The sequence below is a fragment of the Dendrobates tinctorius genome, unplaced genomic scaffold (assembly GCF_039654945.1).
Source record: "Dendrobates tinctorius isolate UK_male_01 unplaced genomic scaffold, ASM3965494v1 ptg000138l, whole genome shotgun sequence".
NCBI lineage: Eukaryota > Metazoa > Chordata > Amphibia > Anura > Dendrobatidae > Dendrobates > Dendrobates tinctorius.
The window spans coordinates 12,124,274-12,149,229 of NW_027361806.1; the positions used below are offsets into that span (position 1 = coordinate 12,124,274).

At 45.3% G+C, this 24,956-nt stretch overlaps 1 protein-coding gene across 9 annotated transcripts in view; it reads left to right on the top strand.

The window, feature by feature from the left end:
* The window catches only part of FGGY (FGGY carbohydrate kinase domain containing), a 366,153-nt gene that overhangs the window by 231,289 nt on the left and 109,908 nt on the right, over positions 1-24,956 (top strand). For all 9 annotated transcript variants that reach the window (XM_073544587.1, XM_073544585.1, XM_073544588.1 and 6 more), the window contains one exon: positions 13,643-13,750. In XM_073544587.1, coding sequence (XP_073400688.1) covers positions 13,643-13,750 — 108 coding nt within the window. The remainder of the gene's footprint in view (positions 1-13,642; positions 13,751-24,956) is intronic.

Consider the following 24,956-nt stretch of genomic DNA (forward strand, 5'->3'; position numbering starts at 1 on the left):
CTTTTGGTCTATTGGGGGTCATTAGTCTTCGGTTAATATTTCCCAGGATCCATAAAACGAAGCTGGGGGGGGGGGGGGGGTGTTCATTAACACTTCTAATTTACTGTAGCGGCTGAGTTTGTGGTCAGGTCGGTGTTGGACTAATCTTCTAAAGGCAGGTAGAGGGGGTTCTGCATCTGCGTTACAGAAGCACCTTTGTGCGACTCCTGGGAAAGGGAAGAGGTTGGCAGCTGAGCTGTGAGAAAAGTTTAACTCTGCGTTTTTTGTGGTTTTGGCAGCCATCCGGAGGAACTTTAATAGCGCAAAGCAGAGAAAAGCAGGACTGGGTGAACATTCATACAGCACCCACAAAATAGAGGGACACCCCTTAGTATAGGTACATTTTGACCCCTTTCTTTTTTTTGCATAATCTACCAGTGATTTGTTCATCATAGGGTTTCCTGCTAATAAGAAATGTCATTTGTATTGGAAGCCAACAGTAAGTCAATTACCCTACAGTGCCTCCACAGGAGAATTAAGGTATTACACAGTTCTCATTGAAATCAGTGGACTGTCCATGTAATGTATAGACATGTTGGGTCCTCCAGAAACAAATGCTTTTTTCCATTTTGTTTTCATTCTTAGTCCTACAAGGTTGGAGTTTTGTCAGCCTCGTCCCATCTGAGTCTTGGCAGTTCCTGCAGGTTATTGACAGGTGCCCAACAATCTGGATTTTTAATCTTTCTAATATTAGTCCTGTTTCTTCTGTCTTATACATTTGCAGTTTCTTTTTCTATCTTGGATGCATCACTGGACAGATCTTGTTTAGCTCAACTGTGACAAGTTCGGTGTTCACGTTTTGACAGCGGCTGGGAAACACCACGACGGCTGCCAACTCCAGAGCCTGGATGTTGGTTATAGCCTAGAGCCAGAGTGATATGTGCACTCTTCGAATTCATCAACAGGTGTAGACAGAGCAGGAAACACAAGCTGGCACAGTGTTCTCGTAATGGGATCCTACTTAGTTTTAGTCTTGGACAAGCCCAGAAGTGCATCGAGTCTTCCTGGCCTTTGGAGTGATAAGATGAACCATGTTCTCTGCTAGCGAAATGCTGAGAACTAACCCAGGAACTGAGGATCAGAAATACAAATTCACCCACATTACAAACAAGTCACTAAAATATTATGCAAAAATAAGTCAGTTAAGTAAATGATCCCTAAAATAAATCCTTGATTGAGCGGGTCAGCTAAATACGTCCTCAAGTGGGCACGCTTCCTTATTGAGTGGGTAAGTTTGTAGGCATGCTCTTTAGTTCATAATTTCCTCCCCATTTTCAGGGGTGTAGTTAAAATTTTGCTGTGGTGTATGGTAGAAAGTATGAGCAAGACCGGGGTCACATGAGCAATGATTTTATCATGCGAGAGAATCGCAGCACAGGTGAGAAGACGGAGAACTAAATTTCTCCATCTTCTCCATTGTCTGTGTCCACGTAAATCAGACTTCACTCGGATTGTCATCTTAGTGCAGTCCGATGTTTTACTCGCACCCATAGACTTGAGTGGTGCGGAAAAAAATGCAGATCTGCACTGACCCATAGTATAACATTGGGAGCGCGCTATCCAATAAAACATCACACAGCACTTGTCTGAGTTATACACTCTTATGAGCGAGCCCTAAATATCAGTCTTCACCTCAAATTATGGCTAGTGGTTTACTGTAGCAAGAGGTTATTGACTACAACATTAGTGGACCAAAAATGGACCTTAAAGGGATTAAAGGTAACATTCCTGGTGGGCTAGGGTAATGAAGTGGAGAGCTTTCTCTTACTTTTTCTAAACTTGCCAGAGAGAATGAATTGATGAAATATTGTAGTAATTGTGCTAATACTAAGAATAATTATAATATTCTTGACAGTCTAGGGCACTGAAGGGTTAAATGTAACATTTGAGGTGGTCTAAGGTGGTGAAGGCACTAATAGTAATCCCTGGTAGTCAAGGGTAGTGAATAGGTACCTGTAACATGTAACGTGTTAAAGGGATTAATTGCAATTTTCCTGAGTGAAGGATTAAATATAACATTCCTGGTGGTACAGAGTGGGCTAGAGACTAATTGTAATATCCCTGGTGGTCTAGGGTAGAGGCTATTGGTAACAAATGTAGTAGAATAAAAAACTAAAGGAATGACGTGTAACACCTCTGGTGGTCTAGTGTGGTAAAGGGCTAATCATGATATTCCCGATAGTCTAGGGCAGAGAAGGCTTATATTTATTATTCAAGAAGGTCTAGGGTTGTACAGGGCCTGATAGTATTATCCTCGGTAGTCTAGGGCAGTAAAGTATGAAATGTAGCTGTTAGGAACGGCGGAGCGCACTAAATCTAATATATAAAGCTCAAGTATGTATGTATGTATGTATGTATGTATGTATGTATGTATGTATGTATGTATGTATGTGTGTGTGTGTGTGTGTGTGTGTGTGTGTGTGTGTGTCCGGGATTGGCATCTGCACCGTCGCAGCTACAGCCACAAAATTTGGCACAGTCACACGTCTGGACCCCGAGAGCGTCCTAGGCTATGTTGTGAGGCGAAATTTTAACCCCACGCGTTTCAGTTTACCTAAAAATTTTGCCCCTATCTACATAATGGGGAAAAAGTGTGTGTGTATCAAGCCCCACCCCTCATTATGATGTCATATTGGTTGCCATGGCGACGCTGATGTCATCATAGGTTGCAAGCCCCGCCGCTCATTATGATGTCATAATGGTTGACTATGGGATGGAGGATGTGTGACGGGTATATGGGCACGGGACTATGGGATGGAGGATATGTATGACGGGTATATGGGCACGGGACTATGAGATGAAGGATGTGTGATGGGTATATGGGCACTTGACTATGGGATGGCGGATATGTTTGATGGGTATATGGGCATGGGACTATGGGATGGAGGATGTGTGATGGGTATATGGGCACTTGACTATGGGATGACGGATATGTTTGATGGGTATATGGGCATGGGACTATGGGATGGAGGATGTGTGATGGGTATATGGGCACGGGACTATGGGATGGAGGATATGTATGATGGGTATAAGGCCACGGGACTATGAGATGGAGGATATGCTTGATGGGTATATGGGCATGGGAGTATGAGATGAAGGATGTGTGATGGGTATATGGGCATGGACTATGGGATGGAGGATATGTATGATGGGTATATGGGCATGGGACTATGGGATGGAGGATGGGTATATGGGCACGGGACTATGGGATGGAGGATATGTATGATGGGTATATGGGCATGGGACTATTGGATCGTGGATATGTATGTTGGGTATATGGGCACGGGACTATGGGATGGAGGATAATTATAATTTGCTATAACTAACCACAGTTAGTTACTATGCCCGGGCAGCGCCGGGCTCTTCAGCTAGTAAATAATAAACGCGTTCGCAACTCGGGGTCCACCATGCAGAAGGTGATAACACTGCTGCTAAATAATGGCAGACACGCTATATGGCGGTATGACGCGCACGAGTTAAATGCCACCCGATGTGCGCTGAGCGGACTCTTAGCTCACAGAGGCGCTGTAACATAAACATAAACGCCGAGCCTGTTAGACTCACAGGTCTCAGCTAAATTGCACGCGCGGTATCCAGTCACAGGACACGGGCCCAAAGCTGAGGTCAGTGTCCGTCTAGACCTACCGTGCGTGCGGCGTCGCTACCGCGGACGCCGGTAAGTGCTGCTGACTGCAGCGCAGCGGCAAACACAGCCGCTATACGATAGTGCCATGAGACGTGACACAATCGGACGCTAGTGTAGAGGTGCGGTGTACACAGTGGCCTATGGCTTGCCACTGACTGGCGCTGACTCTTTCTCTAGTTCCCTATCCACATGCGTAATATCAGAGGGAGGGGAATCTTAATAAGTCAGTCACCAGAATCATACATCCATCACCATTCACACATCTAGCAAGTAAAGTTTATACAAGCGCATGGCCGAGCGCCATGCGGGCCTTTTATAGCCATGCGCTGCTGGGACCTTCCAGATCTCTGAGATGGACCGATCAGATCTGGAGAAGGACCTGAGCACGTGACTCCCGTGGGAGATCGTCTCGTGAGCATGCTCAGTGGAGCGGCAGAGGGACTTAGCCTCAGGAATGGCTTGCTGCAGAGCAGCATGTGAGGCTCTGGATTCCTGTTGTGCCACTGCAGGAATCCGACGCCTACAGTAGCATCCCTGGTAGTCTAGTATGTTAAAGAGACTAATGGTTATACCACTGGTAGTCTAGGGCAGTGACTAGGTAAATGTACCATTTCAGTTCGTCTAGTGTGGTAAAGGGCTTAATGCTAATATCCCTGGTAGACTAGGACAGAAAAAATGTAAACGTAACATTCCTGATGGTCTAGAGCAGGAGTGGGGAACCTCAGGCCCCAGGGCCATTTACGGCCCTTAATGATTTTTTATCCGGCCCCCGGTCAGATTGTCAGGGACTGCAGTGCTTTGGCAGGGAGTTGTATTTTGGCTACCACCAGCTCCTTAATTTCTTCTTGCTCTGTTAGCACACACACGAAGTGTTCACTACTGAACACTGAAGGGTATGCAATGAAAGATTACGTCCTAACACCAGTGCCAGAGTCAGGATGTACTTTGTGGGCGGAGTTTGTACGGCCCCTGAAGGATGGTATAAATATCAAAATGCCCCTTGGCAGAAAAAAGATTCCTCACCCCTGGTCTAGAGTAATAAAAGGCATAATGGTAATGTTCTTGGTAGTATAGGGCAGTGACTAGTTAAATGTAACATTCCTGGTGCTCTAGAGTGATGAAGGTGTCACGAGTTTACTGCGACAGAGAGGAGCCAGAAGACCGCATCGTCTGAGTTCTTCTACTCCTGTGCTGAATAGAAGTACTTCACCTTCTTATTAAAGTGTAAATTTCTTAGGGCAGTAGAGGGGTTAATCATCTCTGTTGGGAGCTCTTGGAGCTCAGGCTCTCAGCTGTGCACTGTTAGCCTCTCCCATCTCCTATATAATCTGGGTCCTGGTTAGCACTCATTGTCAGAGCTAGCTTATGCTGCATGGCTGGGAGGATAGGTGTTGGTGGTTATTAGAGTAGTAAGTTGGTGGATTTATCTGTGAGTGTGATAATTCCCTTTTATCTCATACTTTGGTTTAACCCCATCCTCCACTCGCCAATGCATTCCTCTGTTATATGTGTGAGTATATTTGTACGTTTGGTATTTTACTTTATCCCTGTTCGTATTACCTTGTTAGTCTGGTTGGTGTATTACTGTACACTTCTACTCCCCTCTTCCCTGGGTGGGGGAAGGGTACAGACTGAGGGCGGATTCAGGAGCAAAGGCAAGGTACGTGGCCCCGGCATCTTCACTTTCAGAAGTAATCCAGGGAACAGGGTGAGCTAAGGTGCCCCCTAGTATTAGGGATAGGGAAGGATCCCCTGGTCCCAGGACACCTGATAAGAGTCGTGACAGAAGGGCTTAGAGAGTAACCACAGTTTGAAGTAACTTTTCAAACTTTTCAGAATAAGTTGTCCTGTGTGTACATTAGGAATTACACTATATCTGGCCATTATATGACAAGTAGGACTGTAGTCTTGCAATCCAGTCTGATGGGAGGAGGCTACCTGCTATGAAGTCTCCCATATACACCACAGCACACAGGATTGAGGGATCCCTGCTCTTCATTCTTTTTATTTCACACTGAGAGAAGCAACAGCATGGACGAAATCACACAGCAGTAGTAATCAGTGTGGATATGAATCCAGCTCTGGGGTGAGGTAAAAGATTTGTTAGAAACCACAACGCAATCTTTCTGCATTTTCCTCTGCCTGTTTCCTCTCTCTTCTCCTCTCTAATCCTTCCTGTCTCTTTTGCGTAGACTATAATGGACATGACACCGCAGTGAGCTGTCAGTCCTTCTATTCCGAACAAGACAGAATAGAGCTGTTTTTCCAGAGTCAATGGTGAGGTCGAGTGGTTGGGGGGAAGGTAGAGGAGAGGAGGCTCATAAGTGGAGAAAAAGCAGATATCTCAGATAAGAAATATTCCATAGTTTCCTACATTTTCCTGTACTATTGATTTATGTTAAGTTTGTTGACATTACAATTTTCATTTAAGGTGAAGGGCTGTTATGACTTTTTCAATTCTTGACATAATAAAGGGATTGTTATCAAGTAAAGAAAAATATTATCCTCACCAGTCCCCTTCTGCTCCAGAAGTCTCTGCTGGGACCAGAATCGGTAACATCCCATCCATTCAGTCATCTGAACTGCTGATACCACTGATTGTCCACAGGGTCAAATGAGCATTGGACAGGACTTATCACTTGTAGTCCTGGCAGAGATCACAAGTGATTTGGTGCTGGAGAGGTAGAGATTCAGATTGGCAAGTAGTATTATTCAGGACCCATGTAGTGTGAAGGGTAGTTATTACATCAATATATCTTCTAGTTTGGTGCTGTGGTTAGGGTTACTGGTCTAATACAGTGTCCTTTAATAACCTATTCATTGCATGTGATATACACATAATAAAATATAACTTTTATTGTACTAAATAAGATACAATGTGAAATACCAGAAAAGAAACCTAGTGAATTAAAAGCCCATATGTTAGACTCACCATTCGTATTCCTCAATATATAGATTATGGAATTGATCTGTGTTCTAATGTAGCTAACCTTAAATCATGGTATTGAAAAAAGGACCTGGTGCGATGGTTTGTATCCTCAAATATCTGGTTCTGGAGCTTTGCTAAATATTAAAGGGAATCGGTCACCAGTCTTAGGCTAGTTTCACACTAGCGTTTCCTGGAGCTGCGGAGGGACGCGCACGGCTGCCGTGAAGCTCCGCCCACGGCCGCACCTCCTCCGGTCAGCTCCGTCTATGGGCGCATGATGCTGCATACGACTTGCGTACCCTATCTTTAGCATTGGTACCCCATGCGCAGGTATGCGTTTGCTGGTGCATGCGTCCTTTTGATGGTGCGCCGATCGCACCAAAATGCAACACGGTGTGCTGGTGGTGGCATTGGTTCACACACTATAAGACAGGTGCGCTTTAGGCTACATTTGGAATTCATAAGTTATGGGAGCTTTGTCCCGGTGTACACAGATGGGGTGCAGCAGTGCTCCTCTCTGTCGGATGAGTTGTACAGACACGGCCCCCGTCAGACACGGCCCCCGTCAGACACGGCCCCCGTCAGACACGGCCACCATCAGACGCGGCCCCCGTCATTCACGGCCCCCATCAGACACGGCCCCCCCCATCAGACACGGCCACCATCAGACATGGATTTCTTCTTGTTTTTCACGTTGTATCTTTTTTTATCCTAAGTATATCATATGTAATTAGTAAGTGGATTATAAAGGGAACTGTAACCAAGGCACTGAAGTGGTAAATATATATATTTTTATTTTGTAACAATCCCTCGCTTTCAGTCAGTTTTTGAAAAATCGTAAACCCCCTCCTTGGGGTGTGTGCACGTGACAGGTGTGTGCACCTGCTGAGATTTCCAAGTATAAGACGTTTTGGGGAACTGAGTGTTTTTCCTGGATCGTCTTTTGCAGTGTTTTTTTTTTCACCGTATTGTGCCGCAGGCATTTTTTATCACTTGTACTGTATATACCAGCGATCCTCCACCTGCAGAATGGACCTGTTACTTCTTTTATCCGCATGGTGGCATTGGAAACCTGAAGCAGTTCACAGAAGCTGCAAAGACTGAATTTGTGCTCAGTAAATAGTGTTTACAGTGCAGTGCACATGTTCATTCTCTTTAGTGTTTATTTAGTGTTTTTTCAGGTGGGTAACAAAGCGCCTCATGGGGTTTAATCCAGGGAGAATATTTTTTAATTTTTTTACTTTAGTTTCTAACTACCTGTTTGTTCTACTCAGTGCCGACTCAGAGTAGTCTCGGACCGCTCCTGCCGGCAATTCAGCTGCTCCACGTCAACAGAGCAGCTCTACCTCTTCCGTGCTGCTTTGTCGCTGGGGCAAGACTGCAGACATCATGCTAATTGACAGCCAGCTCCCCAGAGTTAGGCTCTGTCGACAGGACATCAGCAGAAGCTACTGAATCGCTGGCAGGAGTGGTCTGGGACACAACAGGCAGGTATGTAGCAACTAACAGCCTGTTGGGTGTTAAGCTCATAGTAAAAAAAAATAGTCTTGGAAAACCCCTGTAAGTGCAATAACTCCTGTAGTTTAAGGCAGTGAAGGGTGAAAGTGAAGTATAACATCCCAGGTCTCTTGTTATACGAGTTAAGAAAAAACACTCCTGCCCAAAGGCCGGTCAATAAGCCTGGGGTGTAATACCAGACATAACCCATGAGCCATAGTGGCGCTGTTCAGCTATTTTTGGGTGACAACCATCAATACAGCTCCAATGAAAGTTAATATCCAGCTTTTCTAGACTTCTGAATGGCAATTATGTACATAAGTACAATAATATACCAATTTAACTATGGCAATTTGTTTGTCAATGGACAAAGTATTTGTCACCAAGCTTTCCTAGTAGATTATATAGCACGAAATCTGAAATCAGACAGCTCGAGAACTGGATGTAAGACACAATGTTCACTGAGCCTGTGGACGGCCGAGAACCATGAGATTTACTCCGGGAATCCCAACTGCTAATGATACAGTAACAGCCTGAAATAAATCCCTGGCTGAGGTTCTCGCTCCGGCCTCAGATTGATCCGTTCGGCCCAGAAATGAGTCACATATCATAACTGGAAGAGGTCAGCGCTTACATTTGGATTTCTGGAAGTTATTTCTATAGCGCACGTGACGCATCCAAGTGTTTCTGGAGATTTTATTGCAGATGCCACGTGAATGTCTTGGCAAAAAAATCTACATCTTCAAAATAAAAACATTGGGGGTTTTTATTGGAGGGAAAAGGAGGGGGGGTAATGGTTCCTGGGAAGCTGCAGAGAATTACCAGCAAAGGCTTCTGTATAACTTGGCTGCAGATTTCCCCCAAGGCTACAGTGTTTGGTCTTTGTCTTGTCCAGATGAATATCTTCTAATTTATCTACTGGTTTAAAGATGTTTTCTTCTCCATTCGCATTCAAAGCCGCACTCACAATTCTACTGGTTTCTTGTTTACACACTTGGAAAAACTCTTCAAAAAAAGGTTTGTGAAAATAAGTATTCTGCCTAAAACTTCCCAAAGAAGTAGTGTTTCCTGAAATAGTTTCTGTTAGAAAACACACAGGGGCTGATTCATCAAAGCTTTTAAATCACAAAAGTGGAGTAAAAACTTTAGAAAGTCGCAAAAAAAAAAATCCATGCTGTGCAAAAAAATTGCAACATTAGTCATTTTCACACTACTTTGGATCAGCTCTGCCAAAATGGACATAGCTGAGGACGAGCCAGGATGTGATGGGGTGAGGCTACACCCCTTGAATTCATCAAATCTGCTGGCAGAAATGCTACTCCAGTCCCTGACTGAAGTAGCAATTCTGGTGTGTGCCACTTTTTTATGGTACTGAATTCATTAAGTGGCGTGCACCTCTTAATAAATCCGATGCCATGTACTATGCCAAGACCTGCGAAGTGTGATCTTGCACTATGCCAGTATTGATGAATCGGCCCCATAGTTTTTAACCACCTTGAAAATATTTTGTGTGCAATGAAGTGCTTTGCTGGCTGTGTTACATAGCTGGCATCTGCCTGCAATAGAAGCAATTGGAGCTAAGTTTTAAAAAAAGGGTAGGAAAAAAACGAAAGCTCAAAAACAAAAACTGTCCGCAGTGGGAAGGAATTAAAGGCTCCTTCAGACGTCCGTTTTTCTCATATGTGAGAAAAATGGACCAATTGGATCAGACTTTTATCAGAGTGTGGTCCGAGGGTCACCAGTTTTTCCCATACGTGGAGAAAAAAAAGTTTATCCGCCTTTTCCTTTCTTACGGTCCATGAAAATCGGATGAGGTCGGATTATTTTATGGACCCATATGCTTTCATTGCTGATTTTGATCTGTGTTTCCAGGCATCTAATTGGTGCTTTCAGTCATGCTGGGGTTTCCTGCTGTGAGAGGGGCAGCGAGAGCTGCTTCCTTCATAGTTTGGGTGTTTAAATGACTGCCCCAGAAAATGCATCAATTATTAAACTATTGTCCCTTTAATATCCCGTGATACAGTCACACAATTTCATCTGTAGGCTATTCATCTGCTCGTCCTCTGTCCTATACGTGTTTTGTAGTTTCGCCCAGTAATGTAAACTGTTCAGCTCTTCGGAACATAATGTAAATCAGCAGCTGTAAAGTTTACTTTTAGGACTCGGCGTGGTTGTTAATCTGACAAGTAAATAATCCTTTTACATTCAGTGTTTGGAACTGAAGCCTTATCTCTCATTACATCTAATTGTTCTTCTTGTCAGAGTAATTCTAGAATAGCCGAGCTCAGCAAAAGACGATCTCGGAGAAAGTCTCCCTGACCCCAGAGAACCCACCGCCGTAATGTACATGGAGAACACACGTGTCCTGTGCGAGAGTCCCAAAGAGGCGAATGTAGGGACAACGAGCGACACAAGGGGACAATCTCTGCGATGTAGTCAGCAGTGAGTCCCTCCATGATCACCGTTCTGTATTTGTTACTTTGGATATAATGTTACATTACTTTACAATTTTATAAGGGTCTCTAGTCTACTAAACATGACAGCAGCCAAATATGGGGAGATCGATGAACACAGTCCAAAAGTCAGAGCACCCAGGGCGTGGGCGAGCTGTGTATGGGGTGAGTCGAGCCTTCCCTGAGCTCCCGCGGCACTCATTCTCAACGGACCATTTAGAAGCAGAATGGAATGGCGATAGACTCATCCCTTTCTTAAAGTTCCTGGATGACGGGAAGCTGATCTGTGGCCCGTGGTAGTGTCATGACGCGCTCCAAAAAGTAGGCGAGAGACAAAGACGCGGCGTCGGCCAAATTTAAGGATGGTGCCCGCACTGTTGGTGGACGGAGGCAGGGAGATGTGACAAGAGATGTGGCTTTGCGGCTGCAGCAGTTTGCCCACAGGCGTCCGGTCTCTAGTACCCTGGTCATGAGGTCAGTGTCTGCTACACAGGGGATGAGGGGAACACTTGGTGAGGGGTCCCGAGAGCTGTCTTTTATCCCATTTTTTGTTCTGTTGTTTTTCGAGAGAAAGGAAAAAAATATTTATTCTGTTTACCGTATTTATTTTTTGTCCCTTTTTTTTAAAACGTTTTTCAAAAGTTTTTTTTCCCCTCTTTTTTAAAGAATAGAAGGTCATTAATTGGGATACATTTTAGTCTTCAGATGGGAATTTAATTAGATTGACAAGATTCTTACAAATCGGCTAATTATTATCAATATTTTTTTTTATACATTTTATATGTCATGTTTTTATATATATTTAAAAGAGCAATATGAATCACTCCTCCTCTTCCTCTTTTTTTTCTCCCCTCCCTCTCTCACATTGGGAAAGGGCTATATAAGAAGGATCAAATTCATTTTCTCCATTTACCTGAAGAAGGCTACAAATAGCCGAAACGCGTTGTGCATATAGTTTTTATCATTTTGAATACAATTTTACCTACAAGTAACCTGAAATTTCTGCACCTTGATATCTCTCGGTGGCAAAGACAGCGCCATTCCCTGGTCCTCCTGTCTGGCAAGAATTTATTTCTCTAATACATTATGAGACAGAATGCACCACAGCGGTGGTAAGCAAAGTTAGTGAGTGGATGATAACAGAGAAAGAAGGATTGAGCTGTTGGATTTGAAGAGAAGTGTTTGGTAACTGCTTATTTCCCTCCGCCCGGTGAGGTCACATACAAGTTTGGTCTAAATGTTCATGGTTTATAGGGGGAGTCAGGAGAGATAGCAGTGGGCCTATTAAATCTTTGGCCAGCAGTTGTATAAAGTGTACGGCCACCTCTAGACAATATATAAGTAGACCAGACTGTGAAACTTGTGTCAAATTCATCAGAATGACACACACTATATGAAAAAGGTCACTAGCAGCACAGAGTGTTTCAGAAGAATAGTGTGCTGATTTTGTGGAGCGGGGTATCATCAGTCTACTCCGACGATAACGAGGATGGAGCAGTATGTTGTAGTGTAATCAAACTCATGCTCAGGTGGGGTTGCCTATTGAATTATTGGGGATAAGACTCCGAACAGCACAGAGTATTTCAGGAGAAGATAATTCCATATTGTTTTCAATCAGCTGCTCTGTACATATCCAGGTATGGTCTTATGGTATGAACAGATGCCAACCCTCCATTTCTTTGGCTGGTATCATGTCAGCCAGTAAGGCCACTGGCAGGAACGCTCACCTAGCATAAGTACAGATGACACAGAAGGAGCAGCTGTCGGGTTGCAGCCTCTTCGTCCCCTTTCCTGTAATTTCTTCTGCAAGAACACAAAGTACCATGTGATTGGACGTCTCCGCACCAGAGACTTGGTTCCGCCATTTCTTGGTATATGATATTGCGGGTCCCATGCTCTGCAGCCTCCTGCCGATTAGCGGCCATATAACTGCAGGTTAATGTATCCACCGTGAACTATATATACTTTATAGATAACCAGTTCTTGTTACATTGTATCCCTGCTGCTCATCATGGGCGGTCAGAGCCTTCATGTGCTGGAGCATCTGGTTACTGATCCTTTCCAGCCATTTTCTCTTTTAGGAAAGCTTTCAAACATAATTGGGAAGAAGTGCCCAATGTAAACTCTTACAGATGGCATTAGCCAAAGTAAACAAGGAATTTATGCCCAGCTGTAAGGCCCCGTCACACTAAACAATATCCCAGCAATCCCACCAACGATCCGACATGATGAGATCGCTGGGACATCGTTTAGGCTGATCGCTGGTGAGCTGTCATATAGACTGCCCCAGCGATCAGGACTAGGTATCTAGAAGCCGCACGGCTCCTAGATACCCGACGTTTACATTAGCAACCAGAGTCCAGCATCGCTGATCGCTGGTCTCTCGCTGTCACACGCAGCGATGCGCGCTGGGCAGCGGGAGACCAGCGATCGAAAAACGGCCCAGGCCTCTCGAGCACGATCAGCAAGGGGGCCGGTCGCTGATCCCCGTCACACACAGCGATCTAGCTGGCGAGATAGCTGATGTGTCACAAAATCAGCGATCTCGCTGGCGAGGTCGCTTAGTGTGACGGGGCCTTTAGTGAACTGCCGGGTGTCTGTGGATCATCACTGGGAATATTTTATGTTCTAGGATCTTTGTTCTATTGTATCTGTTTACTTTTGTAGAATGCATTGTGTGTTGTATATATATATGAGCATTTATTATATAGTCACTATAAAGTAACATAGTGGAGGACTGGGCCACAAAGCAATGATGGAGGGTGTGGAATCTGAGGGCCCCTAGACCCCACCTGGCAGAGTAGATGCCACAAATCTTGAACCTAAATTATTTAATGAAACTGATAACTTTACCATGAATCACAGAGTATATATCACAGTGCATAACTTTCCCACCCCTGACTCGGTGACATCACAACAGTAAGGTCACCCCCGAGGAGCAGGACAGCCCATTCAAGCTATCAAATATTCCAAGTTATCAGAGGGAAACACTGGATTATTAAAATTATCTACCTGGAAGCCATGAAATTTAATGAAAATACATCCATGTTAGATATTTTTCTTTTTTTCTTCATACAGATCAGTGATGGACCTAGATTTGTCCCTGGTGTCTGGGGACCGTACTACTCAGCCATGGTTCCAGGATTGTGGCTCAATGAGGGCGGACAAAGTGCAACTGGAAAACTAGTAAGTCTCTTGCCATCAAGACCTGTATGATGCTTCACCACCGCCCGTCATATGGTGTGATGCAGCTCTATATGCTGAGTATTGGAAGGAACTTTTCATGATTGCCATAAAACTCTCTTGTGCTGCCTCAGTATCCTAGGAATTATTCCCAAACTCATAGATGAAGACTTGCCTTGTTTTCAATGATCCTCATGATAGGAACTACGGAGAGATTAAAAGGAAGGAGAGGGCAGGAGCTGTGCACATCTATAGAGGACGTGTGTACACAACTGTAGTTTTGGTCTGAGTGTTATCCGTCGAAAAATCAGATTGCACGCAGACCAATGTCATTCAGTAAGTCAGTGCAGATGATTGAATCTACATGTGAAATAAATTTTAGAATGTATGCTTTTCCTCTAAAAATTGGTTGAGACTCATTCAATCAAGTCTGTGGAATTGAGAAAAAAATAGGATTCCATACGGAGCCACAGTACAGCATCCGATTTTTATGGGTACATTGTAACTCCGTAACATAGGAAACTGTAAATGATCTTGTAATTGTAAAAGATTAATAGCTACTGCTGTAAAATAAACCAGATTCTACACGGATGAGAAATAATCGTCACACGTTTCTGGATGAAATTCTGAACGATTTTTTTATACAATCGTGTGAACCTTCCCTTAGTTAAAGATCCATAACTGATAAAATGGCAACTGTGACTTATCTTCTTTCTTTCAAAGTATGAAACAAGTGGAAAATCGCACACAGAGATGGTATACCAGCGACATATAGAGTTTTGAGCAAACTTGTGCCTCATAGAGGACCTTACGTCAGATCAAGAGTGGCCAGTTTTGCTTTTTTATTCCCACTGCTCCCCACAGTCTTCAATTTTTATTTTTTCATAAATCCACCATACGGTTTTGGAGATATCTTTTTATTAATTTTATTGGTAATTTTATAGTCCTTACACATAGGGCAGTTCTCACATAGTAATTATGCAGACCAGCCTAAAGTTAAGACCTCAAAAAGGCTGTCATCACGTCCCCTTGGAAAAGACCATGAAAATTAGCACTAAATAAAAAGGCCCAGATCTCTGGACGCAAAACTGGTCACTTTGGATTTGGTGACAGGTTCTCCTAGAGGGCCACTTTCTTTCCAATAAGTATAAGTCATTACTGTAGCTTACGGTAGTACAGTGCCTTGCGAAAGTATTCGGCCCCCTGGAACTTTTCAACCTTTTCCCACATGTCATGATTCAAACATAAAGATACCAAATGTAAATTTTTGGTGAAGAATCAACAAGTGGGACACAATTGTGAAGTTGAACGAAATTTATTGGTTGTTCTAAATTTTTTTAGAAATTCAAAAACTGAAAAGTGGGGCGTGCAAATTTATTCGGCCCCTTTACTTTCAGTGCAGCAAACTCACTCAAGACATTCATTGTGGATCTCTGAATGAGCCAATGTTAATAAAGTCCGTGGAGCCTCATTTAAGAGTCTCAAACACGGGACTAGCCAGATCTTCCTCCAGGGAAGGACCCAGCCGAGGAGTGGCTCCTTTCGGAAACCACCATTACCACCATATTAAGTGGCCCTTTAAGTCAATATCCAGCTCTTTACGAGTTTACTGATATGACAAGGGAAATACCAAGGCCAGGTATCCATCCACAGACAGCTGTTTCGGGGTGTTGCCCCTCATCAGTGTGGAGTAGGATTCTGGCTAGGTGGGAGCAATGCTTTACTAGGCATTGCTCCCACCTAGCCAGAATCCTACTCCACACTGATGAGGGGCAACACCCCAAAACAGCTGTCTGTGGATGGATAGGCCACTTAATATGGTGGTAATGGTGGTTTCCGAAAGGAGCCACTCCTTGGCTGGGTCCTTCCCTGGAGGAAGATCTGGCTAGTCCCATGTTTGAGACTCTTAATTGAGGCTCCATGGACTTTATTTGCATATTCGTATATCCCAGGGAGCAATGCACCTAGGATTTCACTGATTGAGCGCCTTTGCCGGCTGCCGCAGTGTTTTCTTTGACTGGTCTCCCTGAGGTCAGTGATTGTTTTGTGATAATGATCCAATGTTGTCCTAAATGACTAATGATGATAAATATAATCCACCTGTGTGTAATCAAGTCTCCGTATAAATGCACCTGCTCTGTGATAGTCTCATGGTTCTGTTTGAAGCACAGAGAGCATCATGAACACCAAAGAACACAACAGGCAGGTCCGTGATACTGTTGTGGAGAAGTTTAAAGCCGGATTTGGATACAAAATGATTTCCAAAACTTTAAACATCCCAAGGAGCACTGTGCAAGCGATCATATTGAAATGGAAGGAGTATCATATCAGTGCAAATCGACCAAGACCCGGCCGTCCCTCTAAACTTTCATCTCAAACAAGAAGAAGACTGATCAGAGATGCAGCCAAGAGGCCCATGATCACTCTGGATGAACTGCAGAGATCTACAGCTAAGGTGGGACAGTCTGTCCATAGGACAACAATCAGTCGTACACTGCACAAATCTGGCCTTTATGGAAGAGTGGCAAGAAGAAAGCCATTTCTCAAAGATATCCATAAAAAGTGTTGTTTAAAGTTTGCAACCAGCCACCTGGGAGACACACCTAACATGTGCAAGAAGGTGCTCTGGTCAGATGAATCCAAAATCGAACTTTTTGGCTACAATGCCAAACGATATGTTTGGCGCAAAGGCAACCCAGCTCATCACCCTGAACACACCATCCCCACTCTCAAACATGGTGGTGGCAGCATCATGGTTTGGGGCTGCTTTTCTTCAGCAGGGGCAGGGAAGATGGTTAAAAGTGATAGGAAGATGGATGGAGCCAAATACAGGACCATTCTTGAAGAAAACCTGTTGGAGTCTGCAAAAGACCTGAGACTGGGACGGAGATTTGTCTTCCAACAAGACAATGATCCCAAACATAAAGCAAAATCTACAATGGAATGGTTCACAAATAAACATATCCAGGTGTTAGAATGGCCAAGTCAAAGTCCAGACCTGAATCCAATTGAGAATCTGTGGAAAGAGCTGAAAACTGCTGTTCACAAACGATCTCCATCCAACCTCACTGAGCTCGAGCTGTTTGCCAACATAGAATGGGCAAGAATTTCAGTCTCTCGATGTACCAAACTGATAGAGACATACCCCAAGCGACTTGCAGCTGTAATCTCAGCAAAAGGTGGCGCAACAAAGTATTAAGTTAACCCCTTAGCGACAGAGCCAGTTTGCAGCTTAATGACCAGGCCAATTTTTACAATTCTGACAAATGTCCATTTATGAAGTTATAACTCTGGAACGCTTTAATGGATCCCGCTGATTCTAAGATTGTTTTTTAGTGACATATTGTACTTCATGTTAGTGGTAAAATTTCTTCGATAAGTCTTGTGTTTATTTATGAAAAAAACGGAAATATGGCGAAAATTTTGAAAATTTTGCAATTTTAAAATTTTAAATTTTTATGCCCTTAAATCAGAGAGATGTGTCACACAAATTTCTTAATAAATAACATTTCCCACATGTCTACTTTACATCAGCACAATTTTGGAAGCAAAATTTTTTTTTGTTAAGAAGTTATAAGGGTTAAAAGTTGACCAGCGATTTCTCATTTTTACAACAAAATTTACAAAACCATTTTTTTTAGGGACCACATCATATTTAAAGTCATTTTGAGGGGTGTACATGACAGAAAATACCCAAAAGTGGCACCATTCTAAACACTAGATCCCTCAAGGTGCTCAAAACCACATTCAAGAAGTTTATTAACCCTTTAAGTGCTTCACAAGAACTAAAGCAATGTGGAAGGAAAAAATTAACATTTAACTTTTTTTTGCAAAAAATTTACTTCAGAACCAATTTTTTTTTATTTTCACAAGTGTTAAAAGAGAAAATCAACCACAAAATTTGTTGTACAATTTCTCCTGAATACGCCGATACCCTATATGTGGGGGTAAACCACTGTTTCAGCACACGGCAGAGCTCGCAAGGGATGGAGCGCCGTTTGACTTTTTCAACGCAGAATTGGCTGGAATTCAGATCGGATGCCATGTTGCGTTCGGAGAGCCCTTAATGTGCGTAAACAGTGGAAACCTCCAACAAGTGACCCCATTTTGGAAACTAGACCCATTAAGGAACTTATCTAGATGTGTGGTGAGCACTTTGAACCCCCAAGGGCTTCACATAAGTTTATAACGTAGAGCCGTGAAAATAAGAAATCTATTTTTTTCCACAAAAATGATCTTTTCGCCCCCAAATTTTTAGTTTTACAAGGGTAACAGGAGAAATCATACCCGCACAGTTGTTATGCGATTTGTCCGGAGTACGCCGATACCCCATATGTGGGGTGGAACCACTGTTTGGGCGCATGGGAGAGCTCGGAAGGGAAGGAGTGCCATTTTGGAATGCAGACTTTGATGGAATGGTCTGCGGGCATCATGTTGCGCTTGCAGAGCCCCTGATGGGCCTAAATAGTGGAAACCCCCCACAAGTGACCCCATTTTGGAAATTAGTCCCCCTAAGGAACTTATCTAGATGTGTGGTGAGCACTTTGAACCCCCAAGCGCTTCACAAAAGTTTATAAACGCAGAGCCGTGAAAATAAAAAGTCTTTTTCATTTCCACAAAAGTGATTTTTTTAGACCCCAATTTTTAAGACCCCCAAAGTTGGTAAATAGTGGAAACCCCTCAATTCTTGCTCCAACCCTAACCCCAACACACCCCTAACCCTAATCCCAACCCTAACCCTAATCCCAACCCTAAACCTAGTTCGCCCTAACCCTAATTCTAACCCTAGCCGTGACCCGAGCCCTAACCCTAGCCCAACCCTAATCCCAGCCCAACCCTAACCCTAGCCCTAACCCTAGCCCTAACCCTAACCCTAGCCCAACCCTAACCCTAGCCCAACCCTAACCCTAGCCCAACCCTAGCCCAACCCTAACCCTAGCCCAACCCTAACCCTAATGGAAAACTGAAAAAAAAATATTTTCTTTATTTCATTATATTGACCTATATAAGGGAGGGATAAACGGGGGGGTTATGTACTTTTTTTTTTATTTTGATCACTATGATCGTTTATCCTAGTGATCAAAATAATGAATGGAATCTGCCAGCCGGAGCCGGCAGATTCCCGGCGGGCGCACTGCGCATGCGCCCGCCATTTTCAATATGGCGGCGCCCATCGGAGGATGCCGGCGGGACGTGGGACCACCGGGAGGGGACGGAGGGCCACGGAGAGGTACCGGGGGGGGAATCGGGGACCCTATTTCTCTCTCCCCTGATGTGCGATCACATCAGAGGAGAGAGAAATTAAATGTAAAATCGCGGCTTTTTTTTTTTTTTGCGGTCGCCGTTATAGGGTTAATAACGGCGATCGCAAAAGTGGGGGTCGGTAAAAACAGACCGATTCATGTTCTCTGGGGTCTCGGCTACCCCTGGCAGCCGAGACCCCGGAGAAAATCAGACACTGGGGGGCGCTATTCACTTAAATCACAGCGCCGTGAATTAACGGCGCTGTGGTTTTAGTACCCTTAATTACCGCCGTTAAAAGGCGTATCGGCGGTCGTTAAGGGGTTAAAGGGACCGAATAATATTGCACGCCCCACTTTTCAGTTTTTGAATTTCCACAAAATTTTAAAATAACCAATACATTTCGTTCAACTTCACAATTGTGTCCCACTTGTTGTTGATTCTGCACCAAAAATTTTCATTTGGTATCTTTATGTTTGAAGCATGATATGTGGGAAAAGGTTGAAAAGTTCCAGGGGGACGAATACTTTCGCAAGGCACTGTATATGATGTCACCAATATTATTCTACATATGATAGAGCCGCTAAAGCCCTGTAAGTGGTCTAGCATTGAAGGATCAAGTTTATTTGCACAATTAAAAGGCTTGTATAGAATTTTGAAAAAAAAAGTCTTCTATATTTCATAAATAGCACTACACCTGTCTACAGTTTGTCGTTAGCACAGAGCTACAGTACCACACACTGCCTCTAAAATGGAGTGGCGCTGTTTTGGAAAAAAGCAGTCATGTCTTTCTAATTCTGTACAACCCATTTTTCATGTTTGCTCCTTTATTCTAGAGCTTCCACAAGACTAATAGCACTTGTGATTGTAGTGAAACCTCCAACAGGGGGAGCTGGTGAGGGAAGTGAGGTTATACACTAAGAGCAGCAACCCTGAGCAACAGCACAGGTGCCACAGGTAACGAGAGAGAATAGTCAGATGAACCGAGTCAGAAACTAACAGAAGCAGACGTACCAGAAGGAGCAGCAATACACGTAGTCAAAATACCAAAGCCAAGAGTCAGAAAGCCAGAACATGAGCACGGGGTCCAAAACGTGAGACGAAATACGTGGTCGGGGTACAAGCCAGGGAGTCAGATGCCAGAGAGGGAACATAACAGCAGAAACGAATACCAAGAGACGGGGTCAGAAATCAGTCCGAGTCATACACGTGAATATCAGTCAAAGGCAGGAGGATCACCAGGGTACAAGGGTCAGCGGCTCTAAACTGCAAGCTTGAGCTATCACTAACACTGGTCAGCAGGCTGTGAGGGATTGAAATAGCCCAGCTAGCTCCAGAACGAGGCTGAGGAGATTAACCCCCGCATGACCAGTCCGGAGTGAAGACAGCAGAAGATAAACTCCGGACTGGACCATGACAGTACCCCCCTCTCAATGGGGGGCCACTGGACCCCCAGGCTTCCCTGGATGACGAGCGTGAAAGGCCCGGACCAACAGAGCCGCATGGACCGAACGCGCCGGCACCCATGACCGATCCTCAGGACCGTATCCTTTCCAATGGACCAAGTACTGAAGTGAACGACGGAGCATGCGAGAATCCACCACCTGTTCCACCTCGTACTCGGTCTGCCCATCTACCATAACAGGCGGCGGGTGCGAGGGAGACTCATCAGAGGAAGGCACCGATGGCTTCAGAAGCGCTTTATGGAACACATTAGGAATCCGTAATGACGGAGGCAACCGCAGGCGAAAGACCACAGGATTAATCACCTCTAAAATCTCATACGGACCAATAAACTTGGGACCCAACTTAGCAGAGGGAATTCTCAGCCTTATATATTTGGTGGATAACCATACCTTATCCCCCACCTGATAAGTCGGCCCCACCGAGCGTCGTTTATCTGCAAAAAACTTATATTTGCCCTGAGCCTCCCCAATGTTTCTCTGAACTTCCCTCCAAACCTCCTCCAACCGCAAAAAGGCTGAATCAGCCCCTGGACACTCTGAATCTAGTCTGGAGAATTCACCAAAATGAGGGTGAAACCCATAGTTGCAGAAGAAAGGAGAAGTACCAGTAGACTGATTGACACGATAATTGAAGGCGAATTCTGCCATAGGTATCATAGAGCACCAATCATCCTGTCTGGATGTGACAAGACACCGCAGGATCTGCTCTAAAGACTGATTGGTCCTTTCAGTCTGACCATTGGTCTCGGGATGGTAGGCCGATGAAAAGGTCAGACTGATGCCCAACCTTTTACAAAAAGCTCTCCAGAATTTTGACACGAATTGCACCCCTCTATCAGACACCACACTGACAGGCACACCATGCAACCGAATCACATGCTCAATGAATAGCTTAGATAGAGTCTCAGCATTAGGAAGGCCCGTTAAGGGTACAAAATGTGCTTGTTTACTGAACCTATCCACAACTACCCAGATCACGGTTTTGCCATTAGAGGGTGGGAGATCGGTGATAAAATCCATGGACAGGTGAGTCCACGGTCTATCCGGAATTGGCAGTGGCACCAATTCCCCGGCCGGCCGGTTGTGGGAGGCTTTAGCGCGGGCACAAGTTTCACAGGAGGACAAAAAACCAGTGACGTCAGAAGTCAACGAGGGCCACCAGAACAGCCTAGTGATGGCTTTACGAGTGGCCGAGATTCCTGGATGCCCACTCAGAGCTGAGTCGTGGAACTCCCGAAGCACCCTTAACCGATACTGGACAGGCACAAAGAGCTTATTTTCAGGTATGGATGGGGGAGCTAGAGATTGGGCCTCACAAATCTCCTGCTCCAATCTCTGGGACACCAAGGCCACCACCACCCCGCGCTGAAGAATGGAGGAAGGAGGCTCCGGAGGTGATACCGGATCTAGGCTGCGAGACAAGGCATCCGCCTTCACATTCTTGGAACCTGGTCTGAAAGTGATGGAAAACTGAAACCGGGAAAAAAAAAGTGACCACCTTGCCTGTCTCGGAGTCAGACGTTTGGCGGATTCGATGTAAGACAGATTCTTGTGATCTGTAATGACAGTGATACGATGGACAGCCCCCTCCAAAAAATGCCTCCATTCTTCAAAAGCCAATTTAATGGCCAACAACTCTCGGTTACCCACATCATAATTCCTTTCAGCAGAGGAAAATTTTTTAGAAAAGAAGGCACAGGGTCTTAAGTTAGTTAATGTGGTGGGCCCCTGGGACAACACAGCCCCCACTCCCACCTCAGAGGCATCCACTTCTACGATGAATGGTTTAGACAAGTCAGGTTGCACCAGTACCGGAGCAGTCATGAAACGTTCTTTTAACAAAGAAAACGCCGCCACAGCTGGAGCTGACCAGTTTTTAAGATCCGCTCCCTTTTGGGTGAGATCAGTGAGGGGTTTGACCACTTGAGAGAACCCCTTGATGTATTTTCTGTAATAATTTGCGAAACCCAGAAATCGCTGAAGACCCTTGAGATCTCTGGGTTGCACCCAATCCACAATGGCCTGTACCTTCCTAGGGTCCATACGAAACCCCTCAGCAGACAGGATGACCCCTAGAAAGGACACTTCTTGAGTAAAAAATGAACACTTCTCCAATTTGGCAAAGAGTGAGTTCTCCCTGAGCCTCTGGAGAACCGCATGAAGATGACCCATATGACTTTGTCTATCAGAAGAATATATAAGTATATCGTCAAGATAAACAACTACAAAACGTCCAGCAAAATCAGAAAAAACATGGTTAATGAAATTCTGGAATACCGCTGGTGCGGTAGTCAAACCGAAGGGCATAACCAAATTTTCAAACAGACCCTCAGAGGTGAGAAACGCAGTTTTCCATTCATCCCCCTCCCGCATATGGATGAGATTGTATGCTCCCCTGAGGTCCAACTTAGAGAACCACCTAGCCCCCGACAATTGATTGTACAAATCAGGTATCAGTGGGAGAGGGTAGGCGTTTCTTATGGTTATTTTATTCAGTTCTCGAAAATCGAGGCATGGGCGTAAACCACCATCCCTCTTTTTTACAAAAAAGAACCCCGCTGCCATGGGAGAGACAGATGGCCGTATATGCCCTTTACGGAGGCTCTCAGAGATATTCTCCTTCATAGCAGCCCGCTCAGGGCCGGAGAGATTGTACAGCCGGGCTTTGGGCAATTTGGCACCGGGAACAAGATCCACGGCACAATCGAATGGGCGGTGTGGTGGTAGAACCTCAGCCTCCTTTTCGGAGAACACATCCTTAAAACCCTTTAGGTACTCCGGAATACCCTCCAGGTTGACGGATGACAGACACAGTAGCAAGACAATTTTCAGAACACCCAGGTCCCCATTTAACAATATCCCGGGACCCCCAGTCAATAATTGGGTTATGCCGTTGCAACCAGGGAAACCCTAACACCAGGCCAGCAGGGAGGTTATCCAAAACAAAGCATGACATGCGCTCCTGGTGTAGGGCCCCCACCCTGAGGGTAAATTCTTTAGAACTGAAATGGAGACCATCCTTAGTGAGAGGTGTAGAATCAATAGCCACAATTTTTAAGGGAGTCTCCAACCTAACTGTCCCTAATCTACAGCGAGCAACCAGCTTAGAGTCAATCAGGTTCAGAGATGACCCACAGTCTACAAAAGCCGAAGTATGGAAAAAGCCGTTCTCAACACCAAGTTCCACCTTTAGCAGTACTCTTGAAAAGGAAGAAAAAGGTACCTGAGAGTCTGGGTGACCTCCACGATTATCACCCAGACTCAGCCGCTTGTTATTCAGAGGACAGGAGGGGCAGTCTTTTTTCCAATGTCCGGGATCTCCGCAGTAAAAACACAATTTTTCCCTTCACCCATGACAGCACCACCTGAGATCCGCCCCGCCAGGACAGGAACCTACTGAGACATAAGGGGCGGCACCTCTCCCCCGCTTCAGTTGGGTTCCTGTCCTGGAAGGAATCCCACTGTGGCGGTGCCTGTCATGGGCGAAGAAAAAGATAAGACCCAGGCCCGTCCCGGCGCGGGAAGAACAGGTAGCTTACCTGTAGCGCCGGCTGTCGGGTCCTGGAAGCGCAGTCCCCGGGGTCCCTGGGGCTCCGGGTTCGTGCGGGCGTGGATGGGATTCCGGTGGCTCCGGGAAGCCCCCACCGCGCCGCCCTCCCCTCGCGCATGCCGCATCTCGATCCCCGTGGTAGGGGAGAGACGCTGGCGTCTTCCGGCCGCTGACGTCAGCGGCGCTTGGAATGCTGGGTGCGCCGGCTGACGTCAGCAGAAGGCGACGGTGTAATGGCGCTGGGTGCGACGCCGGCCGGCTTCTGAAGCGCTGAGCCGGCGGTCGCAGGGGGGAGGGGAGGAAGACGCTCACCAGGCGGAGGCATGCAATTTAAAAGGAGGAAGACAGCTGTAGATCGGCGGTGCAAAATGGAGTCCGAGCAGGAACGTTCAGCGTCCCTGCCTCCCTCACAGCCCTCTGGCAGGAAGCACGGAAGCCATTCAAGCAGCAGTCGCCCCAGCCGCAGGTCGGGGCACTCCTCAAGGTCCAAAGAGCGCGGGTCAGGTGCTCCGATGCAGCCTCCAAGTCCGGTACCCTTGATTACGGGTGGTGAGTGATCTTCGTGAATGTTAACAGTATATTAATAGGGGTTTTCTATTGTATGCTTCACCCTGTAGGAAAGGCCCAGAAAAGCGGGAAGCAAGAAGAGGAATAGGGGTTGTGCTATATGTAAATCTCCCCTAGCAAGAGACTGGCAAAAAGATCTCTGTGCTTCGTGCATTCAGCGGACTATGGCGGAGGAAGCGCCTAGTTTCGCAGCCAATCTAATATCTGCCCTCAGGTCAGAAATGGAAGGCTCAATTAAGTCCTTATTGGAAAAAGGGAAAAAAAGCAGGAAGGATTTCCCTAGTTCCCCCTCAGATTCCGCGTCAGTATCATCTCAGGCGGAAAAATCATCCTCCTCAGACTCCTCAGATAGTGACACAGGGGGTAAGCCATGTTTCCCTGTAGA